Source organism: Pteropus medius, unplaced genomic scaffold (genome assembly GCF_902729225.1).
Source record: "Pteropus medius unplaced genomic scaffold, Ma_sr-lr_union100, whole genome shotgun sequence".
NCBI classification, from domain to species: Eukaryota; Metazoa; Chordata; class Mammalia; order Chiroptera; family Pteropodidae; genus Pteropus; species Pteropus medius.
The window spans coordinates 578791-601228 of record NW_024350324.1 but is presented as its reverse complement, the minus strand read 5'-3'; the positions used below and the strand labels follow the sequence as shown (position 1 = coordinate 601228).

General features: G+C 65.5%; 1 protein-coding gene across 2 annotated transcripts; it reads right to left on the bottom strand.

Annotated features, from left to right (window-relative positions):
* Positions 1-20: 20 nt before the first annotated feature.
* Positions 21-20072, bottom strand: APC2 (APC regulator of Wnt signaling pathway 2). Of its 2 annotated transcripts, none has more exons than XM_039839081.1 (15): positions 19857-20072; positions 13526-13684; positions 13272-13362; positions 12966-13146; positions 11716-11824; positions 11488-11604; positions 10742-10819; positions 10446-10544; positions 9585-9960; positions 8975-9070; positions 7849-7988; positions 7422-7499; positions 7123-7239; positions 6548-6762; positions 21-5697 (listed from the first exon to the last, which is right to left on the bottom strand). In XM_039839081.1, the coding sequence occupies exons 1-15, from the start codon at positions 19908-19910 to the stop codon at positions 819-821; spliced, it is 6789 nt and encodes a 2262-aa protein (XP_039695015.1). In that variant the 5' UTR covers positions 19911-20072; the 3' UTR covers positions 21-818. The 2 variants fall into 2 exon arrangements, with proteins under 2 accessions (XP_039695015.1, XP_039695016.1); XM_039839082.1 differs by having other exon boundaries at positions 11488-11601.
* Positions 20073-22438: the final 2366 nt, after the last annotated feature.

Sequence of the window (22438 nt, the reverse complement as noted above, 5' to 3'; positions counted from 1 at the left end):
GTTCAGCTGGCCGTGGCCGTCCTGGGCTCCAGGCCCCGGCCGTCTCCTGAGCCATCCTGTAGATCTGGGCTTCGGGTCACCATACGGTGACCCTCGTCCTCCTTACCGCTGCACCTCACCGCCACAGCCGGTCCAGACCCCGCTCACCTCCCCGATCCTCCTCTCCTCCTCTGATGCAGCCAGCGATGCCCCCACATGGGGACGCGGGGTGGCCCACGCCACCCAGCCCGGCTGCCTTCACCCTTCTCCCCTTGCTCCTTGCCAGCACCTCCCACAGCGCCCCCTCCGTCCTCCAGCGCCCGGCTTGGCGCCCCCCCAGGTCTCAGGGCTCCAGGCTCCCTCGCCAGAGCTGTCAGAGGAGGGGGTGCTGTCTCTCTGGGCTCAGCCACACCCCTCCCACAGCTGGGGCTGAGAAGGCAAACAGACCGGCAGAGTTGTCATTAACAGATTACCCGGGCCGCGGTAATTACAGGCTTCGGGGCTGGCCCAGCTGGCAGGCACTCGATGGCGCCACCCTCCACAGCCCCGTCTCCCACTGTGGGCAGGCTCTGTCACCTCCCTTGACTCCCTCTCATGCTGAGGCCTGGGCCCGGGACGCTGGGGACTGGGAGGGTGGTCTCTGCATGTGGGTGATGCCTGGACATGTTCCCTCCCTGAGCCCCCACAGCTCAGAAGCGAGCGAGCGATGTGAGGCTGACTTGGGCTGGGGTGGGGCTCCCTGGGCAGGACTCAGGTGGGCGGGCAGGTCCCGGACCATCCTCGGGGCAGCCTGAGGGCCCTCGGCTGGAAAGAAGTTTCCAGAAGACTGGCCCAGGCTGCTATTCTAGGAGGTCCGCGGGGATGGGGGCTTTCTCCACAGCCGAGTCAGTGGCGGCTGCCACCATGGGGCTGGGCACGTAGTTGAAGGGAGGCACTCGGACAGAGCGGCTGGGGGAACTGTGCCGGCTGGCAGGGAAGCCCCCTACAGCCACCCCCAGGCCCTCGTGCACGAAGGGGACAGAGGCCGGTGCCTTGGCAGGCCCCGGCCCGTCCACGTCGCTGCCCAGGAGGGATGCGGGGCCGCTGGTCGGGGCCTGGGGGGGCCCCCTGCTCTCCAGGCTTGGGGACGTGCTGGAGTTGGTCTTGGCGGCAGCGAAGTCCTCCGTCTGGACCACGGCGTCGCTGGTCTTGCGCTGCGGGGGGCGGCCCGGGCCCGCGGCGGGCGCGGAGCCCACGAGCGGCAGGGCGGTGGCCGGCAGCGTGCTGCGCAGGATGTGCGGCACGTCCTCGTCGCGGATGCGCCGCCACGTGCCGCCGCGCGCCGCCCTGGGCGCGGGCGGGGCCTCCCCATCGCTGCTGCGGCGACCGGTTTCGGCCGCGGGCCCCGGGGCGGCGCTGTCGGGCCTGCGGGCCACGCTGATGTGGGGCAGTGAGGCGTAGCGCTTGACCGTCTCGGGCTGGGCGCTCTGCGTGCGGACGGGCAGGCGGGACGGGCTCTCGGAGCTGGGGCGCCGGGGCGTGGGGGGCCGCTGGGGCGCCGGGGTCCGCCGGGGGGCCGCGCGCAGCTCGTCGCAGCGGGAGGAGCAGAGGAAAACGGCGGGCAGCCCGGGCCGGCCACGGCGGCTCGAGCTGCGCTGGGGGGCGGCGGCGGCGGCGGCGGCCTCGGCCGTGGACAGTGCGGACCTGCAGCGGCGTGGCAGGCCAGGCGACTCCTTGATGAAGGTCAGCTGGCGCCGGAAGCCTGCGCGGTCCGACTCGCTGCCGCTGGAGCGCGCCGAGGCCACGCGCACCAGGCCCAGGCGGCTCCCTCGGGCCCCCGGGCCACCCTCGGCCCCCGCCCGGCCCCTGGGGCCCGGGTCCGGAGCCACCCTGGCCAGGGGCGGCGGCCCCCGCCGGGCGGGCTTCTGCATGAAGGGGATCCGCACGGGCGACTTCTGTGTCTTGTGCTGCTTGGCCAGAAGGGCCCGTGCGGGCGTCCTAGGCACTGGCGAGGCCCCAGGACTGGGCAGGGTTCCGGCCACCCTGGAAGCAGGGGGCGACCGCCTGGGCAGGGGCTGGGCGACAGGGGAGGTCTGGGAGGAGCTGGACGAGGGCGTCTTGGCGAGGCGGGCGGGCGGCGTGGCACTCCTCTGCGGGGGGCTGAGGGCCGCCAGCTCCGAGATCTTGCCGGGCCGGTGCAGGCTCCGAGACCGCTGCCCCGGGCCCGGGACCTTGCTGGGGGCTGCTGGCCGGCCGTGGCCCTGGGGCCCTGTCTTGCCAGGCGTAGGGCGGGGGCTGGGGACCGCTCCAGGCTGGGTGCGTGGGGTCAGGCTGGGCACGTGCAGCACTGTCCTTCCCCGGAGTGTGGCCGGCACCCCGGATGCCGTCTTCCCAGCGCCGCGCAGCTTCTCGGGGCCGCAGGGCAAGCAGGGACCAGCGCTGCGCTGGGCCGCCGTCGCGTCCCGCTTCTCTGGCCGTGTGGCACGGCCCGCCTGGCCCTCTGACCGTGGCCGCGGCCCCCTCCTGCGCAGGGAGGGGTGCAGGGTGGAGCCCGACAGCCCCGACGCCAAAGACAGGATGGAGTCGGACTCGGAAGAGGCCTCGTGGGTGTCTGCCGCTGCCGCCTGGTGCAGCCAGGTGACGATGGAGTTGGCGCCCTCCTGGATGGCGCGCCACTCAACACTGTCCAGGTCCGAGGCGTGGTCCGACCCCGTGGCCTCCGCGCTGCGTTCCCGTGGCCCCTCTGCCGGCCGCTCCTCCGGCCGGGCCGCTCGGGGCTTGCGACGCCGGGGGCCTGACACCTGGGGCCGGCGCCTGGGCAGGGCAGAGCCAACGCAGCGCCGCAGCTGCTCCGCCTCGGCCCGCGGGCCGGGGGAGCCCCGGTGCCCGCCTCCGAGCCCGGCGTCCCGGGTGACCGTGGGCTCTGGCTCACCGAGGGAGCTAGTGGAGGAGCTCAAGGAGCAGCACGGGGGTGTCTCGTCGGCGATGAGCCGGGGCTGGGCCCGGCTGGGTGCTGTGGCCTTGGGCGTGCCCTGTGCCTCCTTCCTGGCAGCCCGGCGCTCCCCCTTCACCGCCCGGGGGATGGCAGATGCCCGCCGGGGGGGTGTCGCTGAGGCAGTCTCCACCGGCTCCTCGTCTGAGTCGTTGCCGCAGAAGCAGTACACAGCCTCCTCAGTGGGCGTCGTGAGGCACAGGGATGGCAGCACCCCGTCCCCATGTGCCCGGCCCGTGGGGGGGCCGTCTCTGTCGGCACAGACACTCTGGGGCCTGCGGATGGGCAGCTCCAGTGCTGCCCGGCCCCTGCCCGAACCCTGGGCCGGCTCCGTGCTCCTGCCTGCGCCCCCCGCCTTGTGCCTGTGCCCAGCGGCTGGCCCACCAGGAGCCACGTGGCCCGCAGGCTTGTGTCCATCCGCACAGGTGCCAGGGGGTTCCCTGGGAGGCTGCAGCGTCTCGTCGCTGAGCGAGGCCGCGCTGGAGAAGTTGACCGGTGTGCCCTCGGCCGAGTCTGTGCACGAGTCGTCCTCCCGGGCCGGGGCGGGCACCAGCATGTAGACGGGCACGGGCCGTGCGCGGCGGCCGGGCACCAGCGCCGAGGCCACCTTGCGGAGCCGGGCGGGCACAGCAGCGCCCAGGCACTCCCGCAGCCGCTCCAGCTCCTGGTCGGCAGCAGGTGGCCCCTCAGCTCGGCCGCCGGCCTCGTCCCGCCGGCGGTGCCCAGCGAAGTGCAGGCCGGGGCCGGCGCCACGGCCGAGCTCGGGGCAGGCGGGCGGCAGCAGCCGCAGCTCCACGTCCTGCTGCACGTAGTGCTCGTGCAGGGCCAGCGCACTCAGGCTGGAGGCGCACGAGAAGTTCTCGTCCGGCTTCTCCACCGTGAAGCGCACACTGCCGGCGTCCAGCTCCGACGGCAGCCGGCAGCGCTCCCGGCAGTCTGCGATGTCCAGGAAGCGCTTCACGTAGCTCTCCCACTGCAGGCTGAACTGGGTGGTCTCACGCTCGCCGGGCGGGGCAGGGGCCAGCGGCGGCGTCTTGCTGCGGCTGGGCGGCATGGTCTGCCCCGGGCTGTCGGGCAGCTCACTGGGGCTGACCGTGCCGCTGCCTAGCCCACTGCACGGGTCGCTAGGGATGGAGCTTGCGATGGATGGGCTCTCAAAGCTGCCCAGTGAGCTCACCGAGCTGCAGCGGCTCAGCACCAGCGGCGTCTCCTGCACGCAGTTCTCGGAGGAGCTGGACGGCGTGGCATCCTCCACCCCCAGGACCCGGCCGCGAGAGGGCGCTGGGATGGCCAAGGGCAGAGAGGTGGCCCCCGGCCTGCACCAGGCCCCGTCTAGCTCCGCCTCGCTGGGGCCCGCTTCCTCCAGTCCCTCCAGGGACGAGTCACTGTCATCCAGGTCCCCTGTCTCGCTGGGGCCCGGGCGGCCGGCCGAGGACAGCGAGGACAGGGAGCTGCAGCGGGACAGGCAGAGCGGTGCTGCCTCTGCCACCCGCTTCTCGGGCACCTTGCTCAGGCCTTCTGCAGGCAGCCATGCCTGCTTCCGGGCCCCGGATGCCAGCAGCCCCGAGCCCGCCCTGGCGGTGCCCTCGAGCAGCGGCACGTGCTGGTAAGTGGGCGACAGCTTGATGGTGCGCACTCGCGTGTCGGTGGCCGTGGCCTCCCGGGCTGCAGGCTCAGCCTGGCCGCCCGGCAGGCTTAGGTCAAGCTGGCTGGGCCGTGCCTGGCCGCACGAGGGCCCCTCGCGACGCTCGGCCAGCGTGGCCAGCGGGCAGGGCTGCGCGTGCTCCCGGGGCCCGTGCCCGTCGCCGGTGCTGCCGCTGTTGAGGCTGTCGTTGGAGAGGCTGGCGTGCGCCGCCTTAAGCCGCAGCAGCGGGTGCGCTCGGCCCCCAGCCTCCCGCCGCCCGCCCTCGGGGCCCCGGCAAGGTGAGCAGGACTGGGCGCGGCCCTCCCTTGCCACCTCCTGCCCAGGGTCCCCGGAGCTGAGGCTAAAGCTGTCGTCGGACGAAGTGTGCAGGGCCGAGATGTCCTCCACCAGCCGGTCGATCCGTGCCACTGCCAGAGCCAGCTTGGCCTTAGCCCTGGCAGCCATGGCCACCTCCCCACCAACCTCCTTTTCCGCCTCCAGGCCGCCGCGGCGGGCAGGCGGGGCGCGGGCCAGCGCCTGCCCCTGCAGGAAGGGGCTGCCCAGGAAGAGTGACAGCACGGCTGGGCTGGCGGGCTCAGCGGTGGCGGCCACGGCGGCCAGCGAGGGCGCGTCGTCGTCGTCGAAGCAGCCGGAGTCCGAGGCGTAGTCCTGGGCCAGCCCGTCCAGGTGCCGCAGGGGCGGCAGCGGCTTCTTGGCGGCGGCCTCGGCCTCGGGCAGGCCCTGCTTCTCTAGGTGGTCGAGCGCCTGGGCCAGGTGGCGTGCGTCCAGCTCAGCCTCCAGCGCGCGCTGCTTGCGCACGTACAGGCTGGGCGCGCAGGCGCCGGGCGACACGGCGGTGGCCGCTGCCTGGTGCTTGGCGGGCCGGTGGGCCAGCAGGTTGCGCAGGGCCGCGGCGCTGCCCATGGCGATCATCTTGTGCTTGGAGTGCACCAGGTTACGCAGCATGGCCACCGCGCCCAGGTCCCACAGCAGCTCCTGGTCCCGCGGGCTGCGGGCGGACAGGTTCCAGAGCGTGCCGCAGGCGTTGCTCACGATGGTCAGGCTGTGTGACGTGAGGTGCTGCAGCAGCGTCTGCAGGCAGCCGTGGTCCCGCAGCACCTGCCTGTGGCCAGAGGAGCGTGTCAGGAGCCGTCCCCCATCCCACGGGGGCGGGGCAGAGGGGCGTGCCAGGCCGGATGCCCTGTCCCACCAGGGGCCCGCCCGCCTTTAGCAAATGAAGATGCGAGGCCCGGCGGGTACTTCTCAGAGACAGGAATGAACGGTGGTACCAGTCTGTCCCAAATACTGACTGAGGCATCCTTGTGCTACATTTACTTACTCGTTAGTAAATAAAACATTTATAAAGTAATGCTAATAGTACGTTAATAGTACTTTAAAGTAAAATTTTGTATATCAGCACATCACGTGTGATATTTAGGATAGACTTATACTGAAGATAAATTTTGTTTTAAAAAATACCAAGTATATTTATTATTAGCATTAGTTAATCAATGTACTTATTTTAATAAAATTTTTAGCACATGTATATCCTATGTGATGTTTCAGATAGACATATACTAAAAATAAATGTTATGCATCTCAAAACATTAGAAGCATTATTTATCATTGATATTACCTAGTAAACGGGAAACACTTATTTTAACAAATAGGCATTATTTATTACCGTTATTTAGTAAATGTCTTAATAACAAACAAATACTTGACTCGTATTGGTGAGAAAATAATGCATACTTTTATCTTAGTAAGTTAACATTTAGTATAAGTCTATCCCATGCAATATTTGGGAGACACTTATACTGAAACAGAATTAGTCCCCTGGGACAAATCAGGCACATCCATCACAGGAGGACAAACAGGCTGCCTCAGCGACAGTTCACAGCGGAGCGGGATCTGCCACCCCCACCCCCAGCCCACACCCGGGAGTCCCACTGACAGGCGGGGCAGGGGCTGACCTGTAGTCCTCGCGGGTGGCGATGAGGCTGGACACGTTGCGTAGGATGCCACCGCCGCTCTCGATGATGGCCAGCGAGTTGCTCTGGCACTTATAGGTGAGCGTGCTCACCAGGAAGCCCAGGGCGCCGTCCACCTGGCAGATGGCCGCCTTGTTCTCTGTGCTATGGGCCGAGAGGTTCCACAGGGCGCTGAGCACACTCTTCAGGGTGGACTCCTGGGCACGGGCGGGAGGGTGGAGGTCAGAGGACCCGCCGGGCACCAGGCCCACCCACTCAGCCCTCCCGTCTAGATGCAACAGAAAGCTGGAGGGAAAGGTGCCTGAGTACTACTTCGAATAAAAGTGGGAGGCCATCGTGTCGGCCCTCACGGGGTCTCCAGGGGCAGGGCCAGGGGCCCTGGGACGGCTGCAGCTGGACCACCTGCTAAGCGAAGTGGCGGGTCCTCTGGCCGGATCTCCTCCGACACGGAGAACTCGCCAGTGTTCACCGCCCTGTGACCGGCATCACGGCGATGATGGCGGTGCCCTCTTCCTGGGTTCCACCCCCCTGCCCCGCTGCACCCGCCTGGTACCCACCTTGGAGGCCCGCAGGACGCACTGCATCAGGGCGGTCATGCTGCCAACCTCCCTCAGCACCTTCTTGCTGTTGATGTCGGCCCTCCAGGACAGGTTGCGCAGGATGCTGGACACCACCTGGGTGGGGCGCAGGGCGGGCGAGGTGGGCAGGCGCGCCCTCAGCCCCACCCATGGTGGGCTCCAGAGGGGAGGGAGCGGCCATCGCCCGTGGGGGCGGGGGCTCCGTCATTGGGGGCCTCGGGCCGGGGAGGACACCCCGCAAGGCTCTCCCCGAGGCCTCCCACCCCACCCTCCGGTACCTGGTGGAGCTCTTCGCTCTCGGAAGCCAGCTGGGCCACAATGGCCTCCATGCAGCCCCGCCGGGCACACAGTGTGGCCTGTGGGGTGACAGGAAAGTCCCACCATGGCGGGCAGGAGCTGGAGCCTCAGCCCCCCCCATCTTCACCACCACAGCTTAGATGAGAAAACTGAGGCTGAGACAGGCACAGACACCCAGCCTCCCAGCCCAGAGGCCCCACGTGCCGCAGCCGAGCAGCCAAGGGCACAGTGGCCTGTCCCTCCGAGTCCAGCCACAGCACCTCCTCTCATAGGCCTCTCTGGGCCTTAGTCCACCTGCCTATAAACTGGGGCCAGCTGTCCCCACTCCTTAGGGCTGTTTCAAGGTCGGGACAAGGTGAAGGGAGGCTCAGACCGAGGGACGGCACCGACCCCGCCCGCCCCAGGCACCTTGTTGGCAACGTCCCCAAAGGTGAGGTTGGTGAGGGTCATGCCGGCATATCTGCGCAGCGCGAGGTTGAGCGGGTCCCGGGTCATCTTGTGCATCTCATAGTCGACCTGCAGCAACTCCGCCACGGCCTGCAGCCCACCTGCGGGGAGGCGCGAGCGGGCATGGCAAGGCTGGGGGCAGGCAGGGCATCCCCCACGTCCCCCCCGCCTTCCTCCCAGCCCACACCGCTCCCCTACTTAGTTGCCTCCCCCACCCCACCCCAGATCATCCTTCTTCAAGACCACCTCTGAAGTCCCACTCTGAGGACGCTTCCTCCAGGCAGCTTGCCGCTAGGCTGGCATGGGCTGGATGGGCCGTGCCTACTGCATCCCGGGGCAGGGTCTGGAGGACAGGTGCTCAGGGGGCGCCGACGCCTGTCACACAGGCCTCCACGCACGAGGACAGCTGGGTTTTCACTTGACCAAGAGCAGGCAGACGGTCAGTGTGAGAAGGAAGGAACATGACCCGAACATGAGGCGCCCGCCCTCCCTTCACCGAGCAAAGACCGCAGGTGCAGGCTGCTCGCGGTGGTGGGGGCGGTCGGGACATTTCCGTGGCTCCCAGATCTGTGTTTTTATTCGGGTTGGGTGCTGCCTGCCTTGATTTTCTGCACCTTCCTGTGTAAACCCAGCTGGGAAGGGAAGACTCAGGAGGGGTGTGTTCTCTTTAGCGTGTGCTGTCGCCACGTGCTCTGCACCCCAGCCGCAGACCACGTGAGATCTGGTCTGAGCTTTCAGTGTGTGACCGCCTGCTCGGTGAGAAGCAGCATCGCGTTTTGTAACAACTGGAGTAAAACCGAGCACGTGCATGAGATTTGGGGCCTTAGGCCCTTCCTTTTTGCACGTTTCCACGACTTTGGCATGAGGAGATGTCGCAATGCTCTGAAACCCACAACTTCGGAAGGTTGCCGAAGGCTCCGATTCTGTGTACTGCGTTGGACCGCTCTCCTTCGCCCTTGGCTTCCCAGCCATCTCCCTGTCTTCTGAGCGCCAGGGCTGAAAGGCCTGCCCAGGGCTGAATGAGGCCCAGAATTCTTGGGCTCCGTGGGGCAGGGGGAATGCGTCGGGAAGGGGAGGGGGCACTCACCCAGCTCGTTCATGGCACGGCGGTATTCCTCGTCAAAAGACAGCTTCATCACTGCACAGGTGGCCTGGCAGATCTGCGGCTCGATGGGGACCGGGGCTGTGGGCCAGGGGACCAGGTCAGAGCCCACCCAGTCCAAGACACGTCCCCTGGTGGGTCCCGCTCCTCCCTGTCTTCTCCACCCCAAAGGCCAGCAAAGACCCCAAGCATGCAAATCGCCGCATGCTTGGCACCTAAGTGAGTAACAAGGTGCCTGCCTCACCCAGCCCTGGAGTGGGGGATGAAGCCATGCTGGGCACCCAGGACCTTTTGCTGGTGCTCTTGTCATAGGATCACTTTGCGATCAGCTGCCAAAACTTAGGAATCTCAAAGTCTGCATCCACAACCCATCCACACATTCAATTGACTGTTTCTTGAGCTACCCTACACCTAGAGCATTGCCTGCTCATCATGGCTGTCACTCTACCGTTCTGTCATGACAAGGTCACCACAAGGCCTCAGCTGGCGTGTGGCACAGAGAAGGTGTACAGAGAAGGCCACCGGCCGCGGTCACGGGGGAAGCCCAGGCCCAGTGCCCGCTGCGCCCGGGAGGCGGGCGAGGCCCCACACTCACCGCCGCCCGCGCCGCCGTCCTGGGCCCGCAGCCAGTCCCAGCAGGTCTCGCAGTAGGCGCGGATCTGCTCCAGCACGTGCAGGACGCGCATCTCCTTGCGCGCCAGGCCCTGGTCTGGCTGGGAGAAGACGATGTTGTGCAGGGCCGCGTTGGCGCGCATGCGCGCGTCCTTGGCTCCTGGCGCCCCGGGGGTCCCTGGGCGGCCCCCCGCCTCGGCCTCTGTGCCGTGCAGGATCTGCAGCAGCAGTGGCAGGCAGCCCGAGCGGCGCATGGCCACGCAGCTCTCGGGAGAGCTGGACATGGCGAGCAGCGTGCGTGCCGTGTCCTCCTGGTCACGCGTCGCCAGCATGGACAGCAACCAGAAGACCACCTCCACCTGGGGGAGCAGGGTGAGGGAAAAGGCAGGGTGGGGAGCCCCACCTCGTTAAACACCTGGCCTCTGCCAGCCTGCCTCCCTCCCCAGCCAGGGGCAGCGTCCACACTCTGGGTGATTTGCCCCAAGCACAGTGGGTGTCCCATGACCCCCAGTCCAGGAGAAACGCTTCCTCACCCCACCATCGTCACCTTGCACCCCCTACGGGGCCCACCACACACACTCCTGGGGAGATGGATGGGGCTAGTGATTGTGGAGATGCCCCCAGCACATGAGGCCAAATGTCCACCCCACTGGCCTCTTTGGGCGCTCCTGAGGTGCCCTTACGTCTAAGTCTAGAGGATCCCCCAAACACACAGGACAGGTATTTCTGCCCACCTCGCCAGGCCCCAGACCACATGCTGGCCCAAGTAGCCTCATGTGCCCCAACCCAGCCGGCTGCCACCCCTCCCCCCCGCCTCTGGGAGGGCGCCTGGACACCCCCTCACCTTGCTGTTGCCCGGCTGAGGGGCACCATCCCCAGAGTGCGTGGGGACCTCAGTTTCAGGGTCCTCGTCCAATGGCACCGACTTCACCGCCAGCAGGGCCTGCGGGGAGAACACTAGCCCTGGGGTTTCTGCGGGCACCCCGCAAAGTACCCAGGCTGCCTACGCCAGCGGAAGCTCCCATGAGGACATAGCAGGGGTTCCACCTATGCGGCACTGTGGGCAGGGTTCTCAGGGGTCCCTTGGCTGCCTGGGGCTGTCGCCACCCCCTAGGGCCGTGACCCCACCCCTCCCAGTACCTGGGGCTCGGTCTGCTGCACCCGGTCCTGTGCTGACAGCAGTTCCTTGTCTATCTGCTCCAAGCGTGAAGCTCGGATCTGCGAGGGAGAAAGGCGAACGTCGTGGCTGACCGGCCCCCGTTTTAGCCCCGCCCACCGCCCGATGAGGCCCCACCCACTCTCCAAACCCTGTCCCTCCATCGGTCCCGAGTGTGGCGGTACTCACTCTCCTGACCCCACCCCCAGACTTAACTCCACCTACTTTATGGTGTGGCCCTATCCACTGTCCCAACCCCACTCTCGGCTCGGACTCCGCCTACTCCTCGATATGGCCCACCCACTCTAAAACCTCACCCGGATGTCTCGCTGCGCGCGCATCCTGGTCCTAGCCACGGCCCAATCCCCCTACCCTAGGCTCTGACTCCACCTACGCCCTGATTTGGCCCTACTTTCTGTCTAGACCCCGCCCCATTCTCCTAGCTCTGCCTTCCCACTTAGGCCCTACTCTAGACCCGCCTATTTCCTTATTTATTTACCTATTGGGCCGACCCATCCTTCCAGCCCCGCCTACTCCCCGTATGGCCCCGCCCACTGACTGAGTCAACGCCCATGGCTTCTTTGGCTTCTTCACTCAGTTAAGTCCACCGATCGCCCTTCGGACTCTGCCCTCGGAGCCCAGCTCAGCCCTTCGCCACCTCTGGCCCCACCCACAGCAGACTCCGCCCTCTGACTCGCCCATCGGCGCGTGGCACCGCCCACCGCCGCACCTGCGCCCGCTGCACCATTTCGTCCGAGGTGCCGAAGCGCTCCTCCATCAGCGAGCGGATGTGCTGGGCCTCGAACTCCAGCTGCTGCCGGATCAGGTCCATCTGCATGGAGAACTGCTGGGAGGGGTGGAGGGGCCGCGGTGAAAAGGCGCCCGGGCCGGGGGATGGGTCTCCCCGCGCCCCCCTCGCCCGCGGCAGGGCCGACCCGCCGTAGCCCTGCGCACTCACTGTCTCCACGTGCGGCAGTTCGTCCAGGCGCTTGGACAGGCCCTGCAGCTGTGAGTAGTACCAGAGCTTCTCCTTCTCCTCCTTCTCAATCTCATTCAACAGAAAACACCTGGGGGAAGCGCAGCTAGGTGGGCCGAGGCTCGCAAACAGGGAGCCATCGGTGCGTGTGGTGGTTTATTTTGATTTTGTACTCGCTCGTTGGGTGCCTAGCCTGTGCCAGGTTCAAGAGGCAGCGTGGCAAAGTCTTGCCCTTGGTGCTCCCCTGCTCTAGAGGTGGGTGGGTCGGGCACAGAAAGTTAATTAAAAAGGAAAGTTAATTAAGAAGGACCCTGAAGGCGCTGTTCTGCCTCTACCGGCTCCGACACAGGCTTATCTCCCTCCAGCCCACACTGAGGAGGCTGCAGGCTTGGACTGCTCCCGGTGCAACAGCCTCCCTCTTAACGCGCCGTGGGCCGACTACCGTTCCTTCCCATTCTCCAAAGCCGAAGTCTGCGGCTGGGACGGGCTACCGCAGGGGCCCCCAACCCTTGGGCCGCAGACCGGTGCCGGTCCGTGGCCTGTTAGGAACCGGGCCGCACAGCAGGAGATGAAGCTTCATCTGTATCTGCAGCTGCTCCCCAACACCAGCATCCCCGCCTCAGCTCCACCTCAGATCCTCAGGCATTAGATTCTCATAGGAGCACCGGTCCCTGGTGCCAAAAAGGTTGGGGACCGCTGGGCTAGAGGGCTTGCCTGAGGTCACACAGCAGCAGAGCATGGACTTAACTCGAGGCCTTTCTGGAACTGCCCCATCTGACCCCACACAACCCAACCGAGCTGAGACCCTGCCTTCCGCTCTGCTGGCCCCCCGCCCAGCTTTCCTGGGCCACAGCCCTCTCTCCACAAAGACTGCCTTGAGCCCCTCTGGCTACAAGCCTAACGCTGAGCCCTGGCACTGGGCACAGCCTTGTCCCTGATGACGCCTGGGTGTCGGGGACCCCTGGGGACGTCCCCTAAGACTCCTTCCCTCTGCCACGAATATCCCCCTCCCCTTTGTCCTCCAGCTGAGGTCCGCTGTGCTACGATAGGGGAGTCAAGAGACACAAAAAGCCAGAGCCCGAAGAGGCGGCTCCCAGGTGGGTGGGGCTGACCCAGGGGGTGGAGCCTTGCCGGTGGTGGGCCAATCAAAGGGCAGAAGATGCTGGGGGTGGAGTCTGGCTGGGGACGGGCTACATGACAGCGGCCAGTGGTCAGTTTCCCCGCAGGCTCACCGTTCCCTGTCCAGTTCCTCCAGCAGCCGGATGGTGGCCCGGCTCAGCTCCCCAAAACCGTCCTTGGAGGGCCCGGAGCCATGGACCGGGCTTCCCTCGGGGGTCGGGGCAGCGGGCTCAGGGCTCAAGGCCGGGGGCTGGAACTTCAGGTTGTACAGGCTGGTAATGTCCACCTGCAGCGCTGGATTGGAGTGGAGGGGGAGGGCACGGTCAGCACCCTCCTTCGCCCTTCCTCCTCCCGGCTCCCTATGGGAGCGGATGGGGTCGCCCCAGTGTGCAAACGGGGCCCCCAGGCCAGCCCCTCACCTTTAAGCTGATCTAGCACCTCGGTCTGCCCGGAGGACACCAGCACTCGGGCCTCTTGCTCCAGCTTGCCCTGCAAGTGCTTCAGGACCTCCTGGAAGTGGGGGCGGGACACAGTGCCAGTTGGCATGGTCACCGCCCCGGGCTGCCCCAGGCCCACCTCCTTGCGAGATGCCCCTGGCCCTGCCTGTCCATCCATCTCCGGGATCCGGCACCCTGGTGTTTGTCCCTGTCCTCCACCCAGCGCCCTGCCCCACCTTCATGCCGGACGTCTCCGTCTCTAGCTTGGACAGGTGGCTTGAGTTGTCTCGCAGCTCCTGCCTCAGGTGACTGTTCTCGGCCTTCAAGGCCTCCACCTGCCGCACCAGCTGCTCGTAGGGCGCCACAGAGCTCGTCATCTTCAGCTCCTGCAGCTCCTGAGACCACAGGTCAGAGCATTCCTAGAGGCTCTGAGGAGGGGGCGGCCTGGGACTGGAGCCCGAGCCCTCCCACCTAACCCTGGGTCTGGATCCCGGGCCGGGCAGGCCGGCGTGCACTGTTGTGGGCGGGACAGTGCTCGCTCAGGGAACCTGGGGGACAGACGGCATGGCAGATGGAGTGACAGACACAGGCAGGAACAACGGGAGACAGAGGCAGAGCCATCAGGTGAGTGTTCAGACACGCAGACATCCCAAACGCCCGACCGATCTACAGACAGACACAGACTTCCACACTCACAGCTGGGCTCCGAGACACAGGTGCTCGACAGATGGCCAGAGTCGGACAGACGGACAGCCGAGACCCTGACAGTCTAACCCAGCAGACGGACTGGCCAGCCCGGTGCCACCAGGCTCACAGACACACTCACAGCCAGAGAGAGAGAGACAGGTGGACAGCCCAGCCCCTTCCCTGCGGCAGCGCCGCCGCCCAGAGGCAGGTAGACAGCCTGCCAGCAGGCCCAGCGGATGAACAATAAGAACGTCGTGAGTGTTTTCAGAAAGCAATGGACAGGCTGTTGTGGGGCCCCAGACCGACATCAGCCCACCATGCTCCCCCTGGGAGTGCAGAACCTGGAAGCTCTGCAGCCTGCACACCCCCTCCATCAGCACTGGGGCCCGGGAGCTACCTCTGTGGACCGACAGCCCCACAGCCAGCCCTCTGCGAGGCCCCGCGGCCCCAGGCGCACCAAGCCCGTTCCCTGGGCTCTGCCATTGCCGCCTGCTTCTTTGTGTGTCTGGCTATCCTTCCTCCCTCTGGCCTGACCGGCCTCCCTCTGTCCAGCTGGCCAGAGCCTCCCCCCTCGGCTCGGTGCTCCCGCCAGCGCTGCCCCGCCCCCGGCCCCCCTTCCCTCTTTGTTTCCTTCCCATTAGCGCTCCCCCTCCCTCCTCCTTGTCTGAGTGCACCAATGGCAGCCCATCCCCTCTGCCACCCTCCCTCCTCCCTGAGCTGCCTCCTCCGCCCACCTGAGCATTCTTTTCCCACACCGAACAATAACACCACCTTCCTTCATTCCCATTCCCCCTCCCTCCCCCACCTGTCCACACTCATTCATTCACCTGCTCATTTATTTTCCTCTCTCCTACCCCTAGAAGGCCCCCCACCCACTCTGGGGTCACCAAGGACACGTCTGGGCTGGAGTAGGGGTAGGGGCCTGGGCCCCAGGTGGGGGAATGGGTAGGGCCATCCCAACGGGCTTAGAGGACCTAGTGCATGCCTGGCTCTGTCATCTGGCTTCCTTGTCACAGCCGTGGGTCTTGGGGGCCACCATTAGGTTGTTCCCAGCTGGCAAAATGGAGCGTGGGGGTCAGACAAGGCGTGACTGGGACCCAGAAGTCCAGGCAGCGCAGAAGGCACACAGGACCCCCCGCCCCCGCAGTCCTCGGTTTGCCCATCGGAGGAGTTGGGGGGTTTCAGTCTGCCAGGCTGTCTTGTGGGCTGATGTGAGGGTCAGGAGGGCCACTGTTCGCCGAGCAAACACAAGTCACAAGTCACAGGGCAGAGGGAGGGGACAGTCAGAATCGGAGACGGCGTGTCAGGTGGCGGAGGAGGCCAGCCACTTGGGGATAACAGCCTTCGCCTACCACCCCAATATCGATCCTGCTTCAGGCTCAGTCGGGGGTCCCAGCTGGGGATCAGGCCCAGGGTTGTGGCAAGGTCCCTGTGCCCTGGCTGGGGTCGCCGTACTGTGCCCAGTCAGGAGAAGCACTCGGTGAAGCACAAATCCCTGCATATCCCTCCCAGCCCCCAAACCCAGACCCCCTTCTCGAGCCCCCTTCACCTGCCCCCGATACCTGGCAGTCAGTCCTATGTCCTCATGAGATGGAGCTTTAAGGCAGGGCACCCCAGGGCTCCCCCATTCCAGCCTGGTCTAACTCCACATGCTCACCAGCCCCTCAAGCTCCACCCAGCCGGACCCTCCCTCCCCCAGTACCCCACACTCCTGTCTGGACAGCCTTGCAGCCTCCCACCGTCCACTCCTCACGCACAGAAGGAGGAAGCCGTGACTCGACTCCCGCTTCACTAGCCGCCATGGCTCCCGGGTGCCCCCAGCATAACACCTGACTACTCCCCGTACAGCCTACGCTCTTCTCCTCAGGCCTCTGCACGTGCGGTTCTCCTACCTGGAACCCCTCCCCTGACTCCCGCCATACCAAACCCCTAGATGGCATCGGGGACCTCCTGGGGACTCCCTGAGATAGTCCCATCACCAAAGGAAAAACACCAATAGCTGGAGGTTCCAGGGGAGGGTGGCACCCATGTAGCCCAAAGGGGCCCCTCTCTTTCCTTCAATCCAAATACTCACTTTATAGAAAGGTGCAGCAGCCCCCCCCCCACCTCCCCGCCGCCCGAGGCACTCAGCAGGCCTGCTCATAGACTCGGGGAGGTCCGGGTATTGAAGCCTGTGAGTGGGTGTGTGCGTGGAACAGGCGCCCACCTCCCCGGGACTCGGTTTCTCTTTTGGTCCACCCTGGAGGAACAGAGGCTCCAGAGTGTGTGCGGACCTGTGCGGCAGAGAAGGGGTGTGGGGTAGGGACCCCCTGCAGATGTGGAGGCCGCGCACCCTGCCCTCCACCCGGGAGAGCGCGCCGCTTACTTTCTCGCTCCGGCTGGGCTGGGCTGGGCTGGGGGAGGCGCCACGGGCTGGGTCCTGCTCTCACGGCGCAGCTCGGCGGCCCCGCCCTAGATCCCGGCGCCCCTGGGCCGGGGCGGCCGCGGGGCGCGGGCTCCGGGGCTCCGGGGCTCCGGGGCTCCGGGGCTCCGGGCTGTGCCAGCAAGGGGCTCAGGAGCGGACAAAGCCCGGTGTAGGCCTGGCAGGCAGCGCCACGGCTCAGGACGCTGGGCGAGACCACCGCTAGCGGGGGAGGATGCGGGATGCAGGCGCCGCGGCCAATAGAAGCGCGGGAAGACGGGCTGGTGCCATGGCAACAGCCAATGGCGGCCCGGGGCGGGGCCCGGCGGTGGCCGCCGGGCATCGAGCCTCCGTGCCCGTTCAGGGGCTGCGTGTGCGCGGGGATGAAGCCCCACCCCCGTCCCCGAGGACAAGGACCCCGTGTCCCCCACTCCATTTCGCGGTGAAACGCCTCTTAGAACGTCTCGCGGCTTGATCCGCAGAATTTGAGTAAAACATCCTGTCTTGGGTGTTATATCAGAATCTTGTGGGGCGGGGTGGAGTGCAGGAAGCTCCCGTGGTAGGGGCAGGGGCAGCGGCCTGGTCAGCCCCCTCCTCTAGGATCCCACCTGGCCTTGTGCGGATGGGTCAGGGTGGGTCAGGGTTTAGGATCCAGGCTGGACACTCTCTCCCCATCAGAGTCCTGGCTGGTGGAGGAGGGGGAAGCACTGGGAACGGGCAGGCACACCGGGGAGCCCCTGGGATCCCGCATTTCTCCCTATCTCTCCTTATCTCTCTGGAAGAGCCTCAGCACCCCCATGGGCATCTGCTGTGACCCCGTGTACCCCCACATCCATCAATCTCTCCGTCTCTCTCAGTCTCTGTCTATCGTTGTACACCCTAATTCACCCTCACAGAAGGGGAGCCAGAAGAGGGGGGGCCTGGGGTCCTAGGAATATACATCTCCAGATGCTCACTGGGTCCCCGGAGGCCACCTGGGGGATTAACACCCAGGACTGGAACCTGCAGCTGCTGCCCGTCTTTCCTGCTGCTGACACGTGCACACCTCGAAGGACAAAGGACGAAGGATGGAGAAGGTGGCGATGGGCCCGGGAGACAAAGGTTTGGGGCCTACCTCTGTCTTTTCCCAGCTCGAGGGTCTGGGGTGAATTGTTCACCTCCTGACTCTGACTTTCCCCTTCTGTCAAGAGCGGGGGCTACTGCAGACTTTGCAAAGGCTGGTGTCAGGGACGACAGGACGGGCAGCCAAGGGCACAGGACCACTCCTCTGCAGGAGGCCCTGTGTGCTATCCTGGGCCAACAATGCTGGGGACCCTAGGGGACTCAGGTCTGATGTCCTAGAACCTTCAGAGCTGGACACAGCAGTCCCCAGACTGTGGAGTCGAAGAGGTGGTGCAGCGGGCAGAGGGTCCCCTTCTGGAGGCTGGCGAGGCTGCCCTGAGACGGGGTGCCAGCACTGGGCCTCCCCGGGATGAATGAGTTGGCTGCGGGACTGGGCGGTGGGTGGGGAGGCATTCCAGTCTGAGAGAACAGCGTGTGCAATGCTTGGAGCTGTGAGAGACTAGTGCCCACCCAGGGGACATGGACTTCTGGTGAGGCCAGAGTGCACAGCGGGCGGAGGGGCTGGGCTGGGGGACTAACGAGGGGCTTAGAGCAGGGCCAGCTGGGCAAAGCAGTAACGGAGGCGGGGAGGGGCTGAGCCCAGGGCCCTGGCCACAGTTCTGTCTGCCTTCCTTGTATGACCTTGGGCATGTCTCTCTCTAGCCTCAGTTTCCCGTTTTGTTCACTGGGAGGTGGCTTGGAGAATCCCTGCCCCCACCTCCCACGGAACTAAGTCCCACCTCTCCCGCCCAGTCTCAGGTATCACTGCCCCCAGGCCCATCTCAGCCAGAGCCCGAGAGCCAGCAAGGGCTTAGGGGGGTCCGCTGGCCCGGCCTGTCCTCGTGCACATGAGGAAATGCTGCTCCGGCCAAGGACATGTCGCTTGAGTTCATACATGCGTCCCACTGGGCCCTACACCTCTGTCCCTCACCCATCGGGGTGCGGCTGGGGCCCAGAAGGTTGAGACTTCAAAGCAGAATGCCCTCGTCTGCAAGCCTCTGGAACAGTATGTCCCCGACACTCCCAAATCCTTGACCCTGTAACCCCTTGAGCCATGGCCAGACTTAGGCATCTCTGGAACTTCTAGAAACACAAGAGCGTTGGGAACCCTCGCAGCCCCCTAAGACCTCAAACTCAATCTTGAAGGGCTGAGAGAGCCCCTCACTGCACAGTGCCCAGGCCTGGCAAGCAGGGCCCCTTCCAACCTCACCCCCACCGCTACTGAGTTCTGAAGAAGAAGGTTGAATTAAAGGGCTCACTGCTCCCCCGCCCCCCAATCCCAGCATGTGGCCTGGCACACAGCAGGGTCACTCATGGAGCGTATCTGTGCCTTCTGGTCGTGACCTCGGTGTCTCTGCCCCCTTCAAGCCCCATCCTTCCCCACTGAGCCTCTCCACTGTACCAGATCTTAGGGGAGAGAACCAGGGGCGTCCCCCACTCAGAGCTGGGTAGGGGGCTGAGGGGAGCAGGAGAGCACCAGGTCATCATGCAACCACAGACGGGGTGAGGGCCCTGACAGGTGAGGAGGGACTGCCACAGCAGCTGGGGGTGGGGTGGGGCCGGCCGGTCCAGGCCGCACCCCGAATCCCGACCCGGGGTGGGTCGCCTGCCCAGGGTCCTGGACCTCATTTTCCCCGGTGGGGATGGGGCGGGCGCGCGGCCACGTCAGCACCGCGGACAGCTCCCTATGGTCTCCGAGCCGCATCGTCTAAGGGCTCCGCCGCCCGGAGCACTCGGGCTCCGGCCTTGCTCGGGGCGTGACCTTGGGCTCCCCGCCGCACCCCGGCCTCAGTTTCCTCTTGTAGGGGTGTCACAGCCCAGGATTCGGAACGACGACAGAGGCCGGCGAAGTGCTCGGGCCCGGCGAGATGGATACGAATACGAAGAACAATCAGCGTCGGAGAACTTCGGAGTCGGCCCTACACTAGGCGCCTAGAAGGGGAAACTGAGGCCCGCAGAGAGGCAGGGCGTGGCCCGGACCCCCATCCCAAGCCTATGCAGGATCGAGCTTAGGCACAGCGCGCTCCGCCGCAGCGCCTACAGCCCCAGCCCGTGTCCCCAGCCTCGCACTGGGTCCGGGTCTGAGGAGGGTCTCCGAGGCCGCGGGCTGGGCCCGGCGAGGCCGCGCTTGCGCAGAACCAGGGAGGGGGGGGGTCGCTGCGTCGCGGCTGAGGGGCTCTCAGCCCGCCAAAAGACTGAGGCGGTTTCCCTGGCAACGGTCTCCACGGCGACTGCGCGAGACCCCAGACCCGTCAAGCCTGCGGGCGCGTGCCCGTGAGCTCCCAGCCTCCGAGACCACTGTCCCCACGGTCCGCGCCCCGCAGCTGCTCCCAGGGCTGGACCCCTCCTCCCTCGCAACTGGGCCCCCAGCAACCTACCTGGTCCCCAAAGAAGGCTGAGTGCAGTAGGCTCAGCAGCCCCAAGAGCCCCATGGAGCCGCGGCCGCCTCGGACCAGCCCGCGCCCCGCCCTCGGCCGCGGGGTGGGGACGGCTGGCACTTCCTGCGCCTGCGCGGAGGGGGCGGGGAGGGTCACTCTGCAGGCCAGAATGGGGACTCTTCCCGGAAGGGGGCGAACGAGGGGGTCTGGGGAACTTCGAAGGGCAGGAAGGAGTCTCGCAAGACTGATGAAGGGAGGGAGGAGCAAGGGGATCCGAGGAGTGGGGGGGGCAGGTGAGCAGAGAGCAAAGAGGGGGCAGGGTCGGACGAGTTGGGGAAACCCTTTAGAGGTGGGGAAGGGTCCCGAGGGGGCGGAGGAAGAGCGATAGGGGCTCCCACGAGAGCTGGGGAGGGGTCCAGCGTGGGGAAGGGGGAACCCGAGGAGGAGGGTCCCGCGGGGATGGAGGGAGGCGCCGCCCTGCGGCGGTAGTCAGCTGCCCGCTTGGACCGTATCCTGCAGAAGCCCGGGCACCTCTCCCGAGTTCGCGCAGGCCGGGGCTGCGCGCTCCGGTCATTAGTCATTCCGCAAACATTGGCTGCGTGCCCGCTGTTTGCCGAGCTCTGAGCTGGGCACTGGGCATGGAAGGGCCCGATGGGGCGACAACACACGTAAACACTCATGTCATGTAAACAGTCGGTCATGTAACAAACGTTTATTAAGCACCTGCTGTGTGCTGCGCTCTGTGCGATGCACGAGACAGAACCCTACACGTGGGACACTGACATCGAGAGGAGGGATGGACGGTGACCAGGAGCACAATGTGTTCACTGTCGGTGGGCACTGAGGACACAGCAGGGAGGTGGGGGGCGTCGACGCTTCCTGGAAGGGCACTTGGACAGAGACGGAGTGGTGACACACGTGGGAAGATCGTCCTAGCAGAAGGAACACCCAGCGCAAAAAGAGGGGGCAGGTCGTGCAGAGTCTCGAGGGCGCGGGGGGACTTGGGCTTTTACCCCGAGGGACGTGGGAGCCATAGAGGACGGCGGGCAGAGCAGGACGTGCCGACTCGATGCTCACTGGCGCTCTCTGGTGGCTTTCAGAGGACGCGCTGTGGGGTACGAGGGTCAAACCTGACTCAGGCGCTCACAGGCGCCCTCTGGTGGTTGCCTGAAAGAACGGACCGTGGGCGGTGCCGGGAAACCAGGGTGGAGGGCACTGCTCCGGTCCGGGAGGGATGGCGGGGATCGCGAAGAAGGAGTTACTGTGAACTGTGCTAAGTCCTGGGACGGCAAAAACAAGCGGCAAGAAAAGAAAGGAGGCACTATTTTGGCCGGGATGGTGCGGGCAGGCCCCCGCGAGCAGGTGCCGTGCATTCGTGAAAACGGCGTCTTGGCAGGGGGTACAGTCCAAGAAAAGGCTTTGAGGTGGACAAGCCGGGAGAGTCTGGAGAGCAGCGGGGAGACGTGCGAGGTGGGCGAGGAGAGGAGAAGTTCACAGGCCGGGCTTCCTGGGCCATGCGAGGACTCTGGGAGCCATTCTGGGGCCTGGGGAAATCAGGGGAGAAGACTTTTTTCAAATTTATTTCAAATTGATGTCCAGGTGGGAGACGGCGGAGGCCTGGCCGGGGCGATAGCAGCGCGGGCGGTAGGAAGTGGCTGGATCCAGGACAGGTTCTGAAGGCAGCTGATGACTGATAGGGGGTTGACACAGAAGGAGGAAGCTGACTGACCGAGGTGGAGATGGGGCGGAGCAGGTTTGGGGAACGTGGGCTGGAGCCCAGGAGAGAGACCAGAGGGGCAGACTGGGGAGGGGCTGGACGCATAGGTGGAAATGTGGCCGGAAGGTCTGAAGGCAGGGCCCGGGCTATAGGAGCGGGGAGGGGCCATGTGGTGAGACATCCGGGGTTCAAGGGCTCCTCTCCGCCCCCTGGACTCCCCGAAAGTACTCCTGGACTAGGGCGCCACCTGGTGGCGGGTGCCCAATAGGACACACTCTTCGCTTCGTTCGTAATACTACTATGCATTTTCCCCTAACGATAGCTAATTGATTGTTATATAAATTCGAACTGCAGAAGAGTAGAGAAAGCGATGATGACTGGCCACCCCCACCCTGAGCCCACGCAGGTGACCCCTGGTGGCCAGGCTGGAAGTTTTCAATGAAGGCTCAAAAGGTGACACACACTGTAGTGGACCTGCTGGGGGCTGCTGTTCCAGGGAGGGTCCTGATCGTTTTTACAGAACCCAAGAAACTTTCTGTTGAAGGTCCAGTCAATAACTGCAGCTGTGCGGGCCAGTGTCTCTACCCATTGTGCTGTGAAAGCGCCGCGAATAGGAATGGGCGTGACCGCGAGCCAATAAAACTTTATTTACAAAAACAGATGGCGGGCGCTTTGGCCAGAGGGCGGTAGTCTGCTCTCCCCGTGAGCCAACATAGGTCCCCATGTCCCACTTCCACCAGGACATCCCCCACCCCCTTCAAGATGGAGGGGCTCAAAGTTCCACGTGCGCGTTTCAAGCTCAGGGTTCAAAACCACCTTCCAGTAAAGGGGAGAAGTCGCCCTGGACTTTCTTTACGCCCTTGTC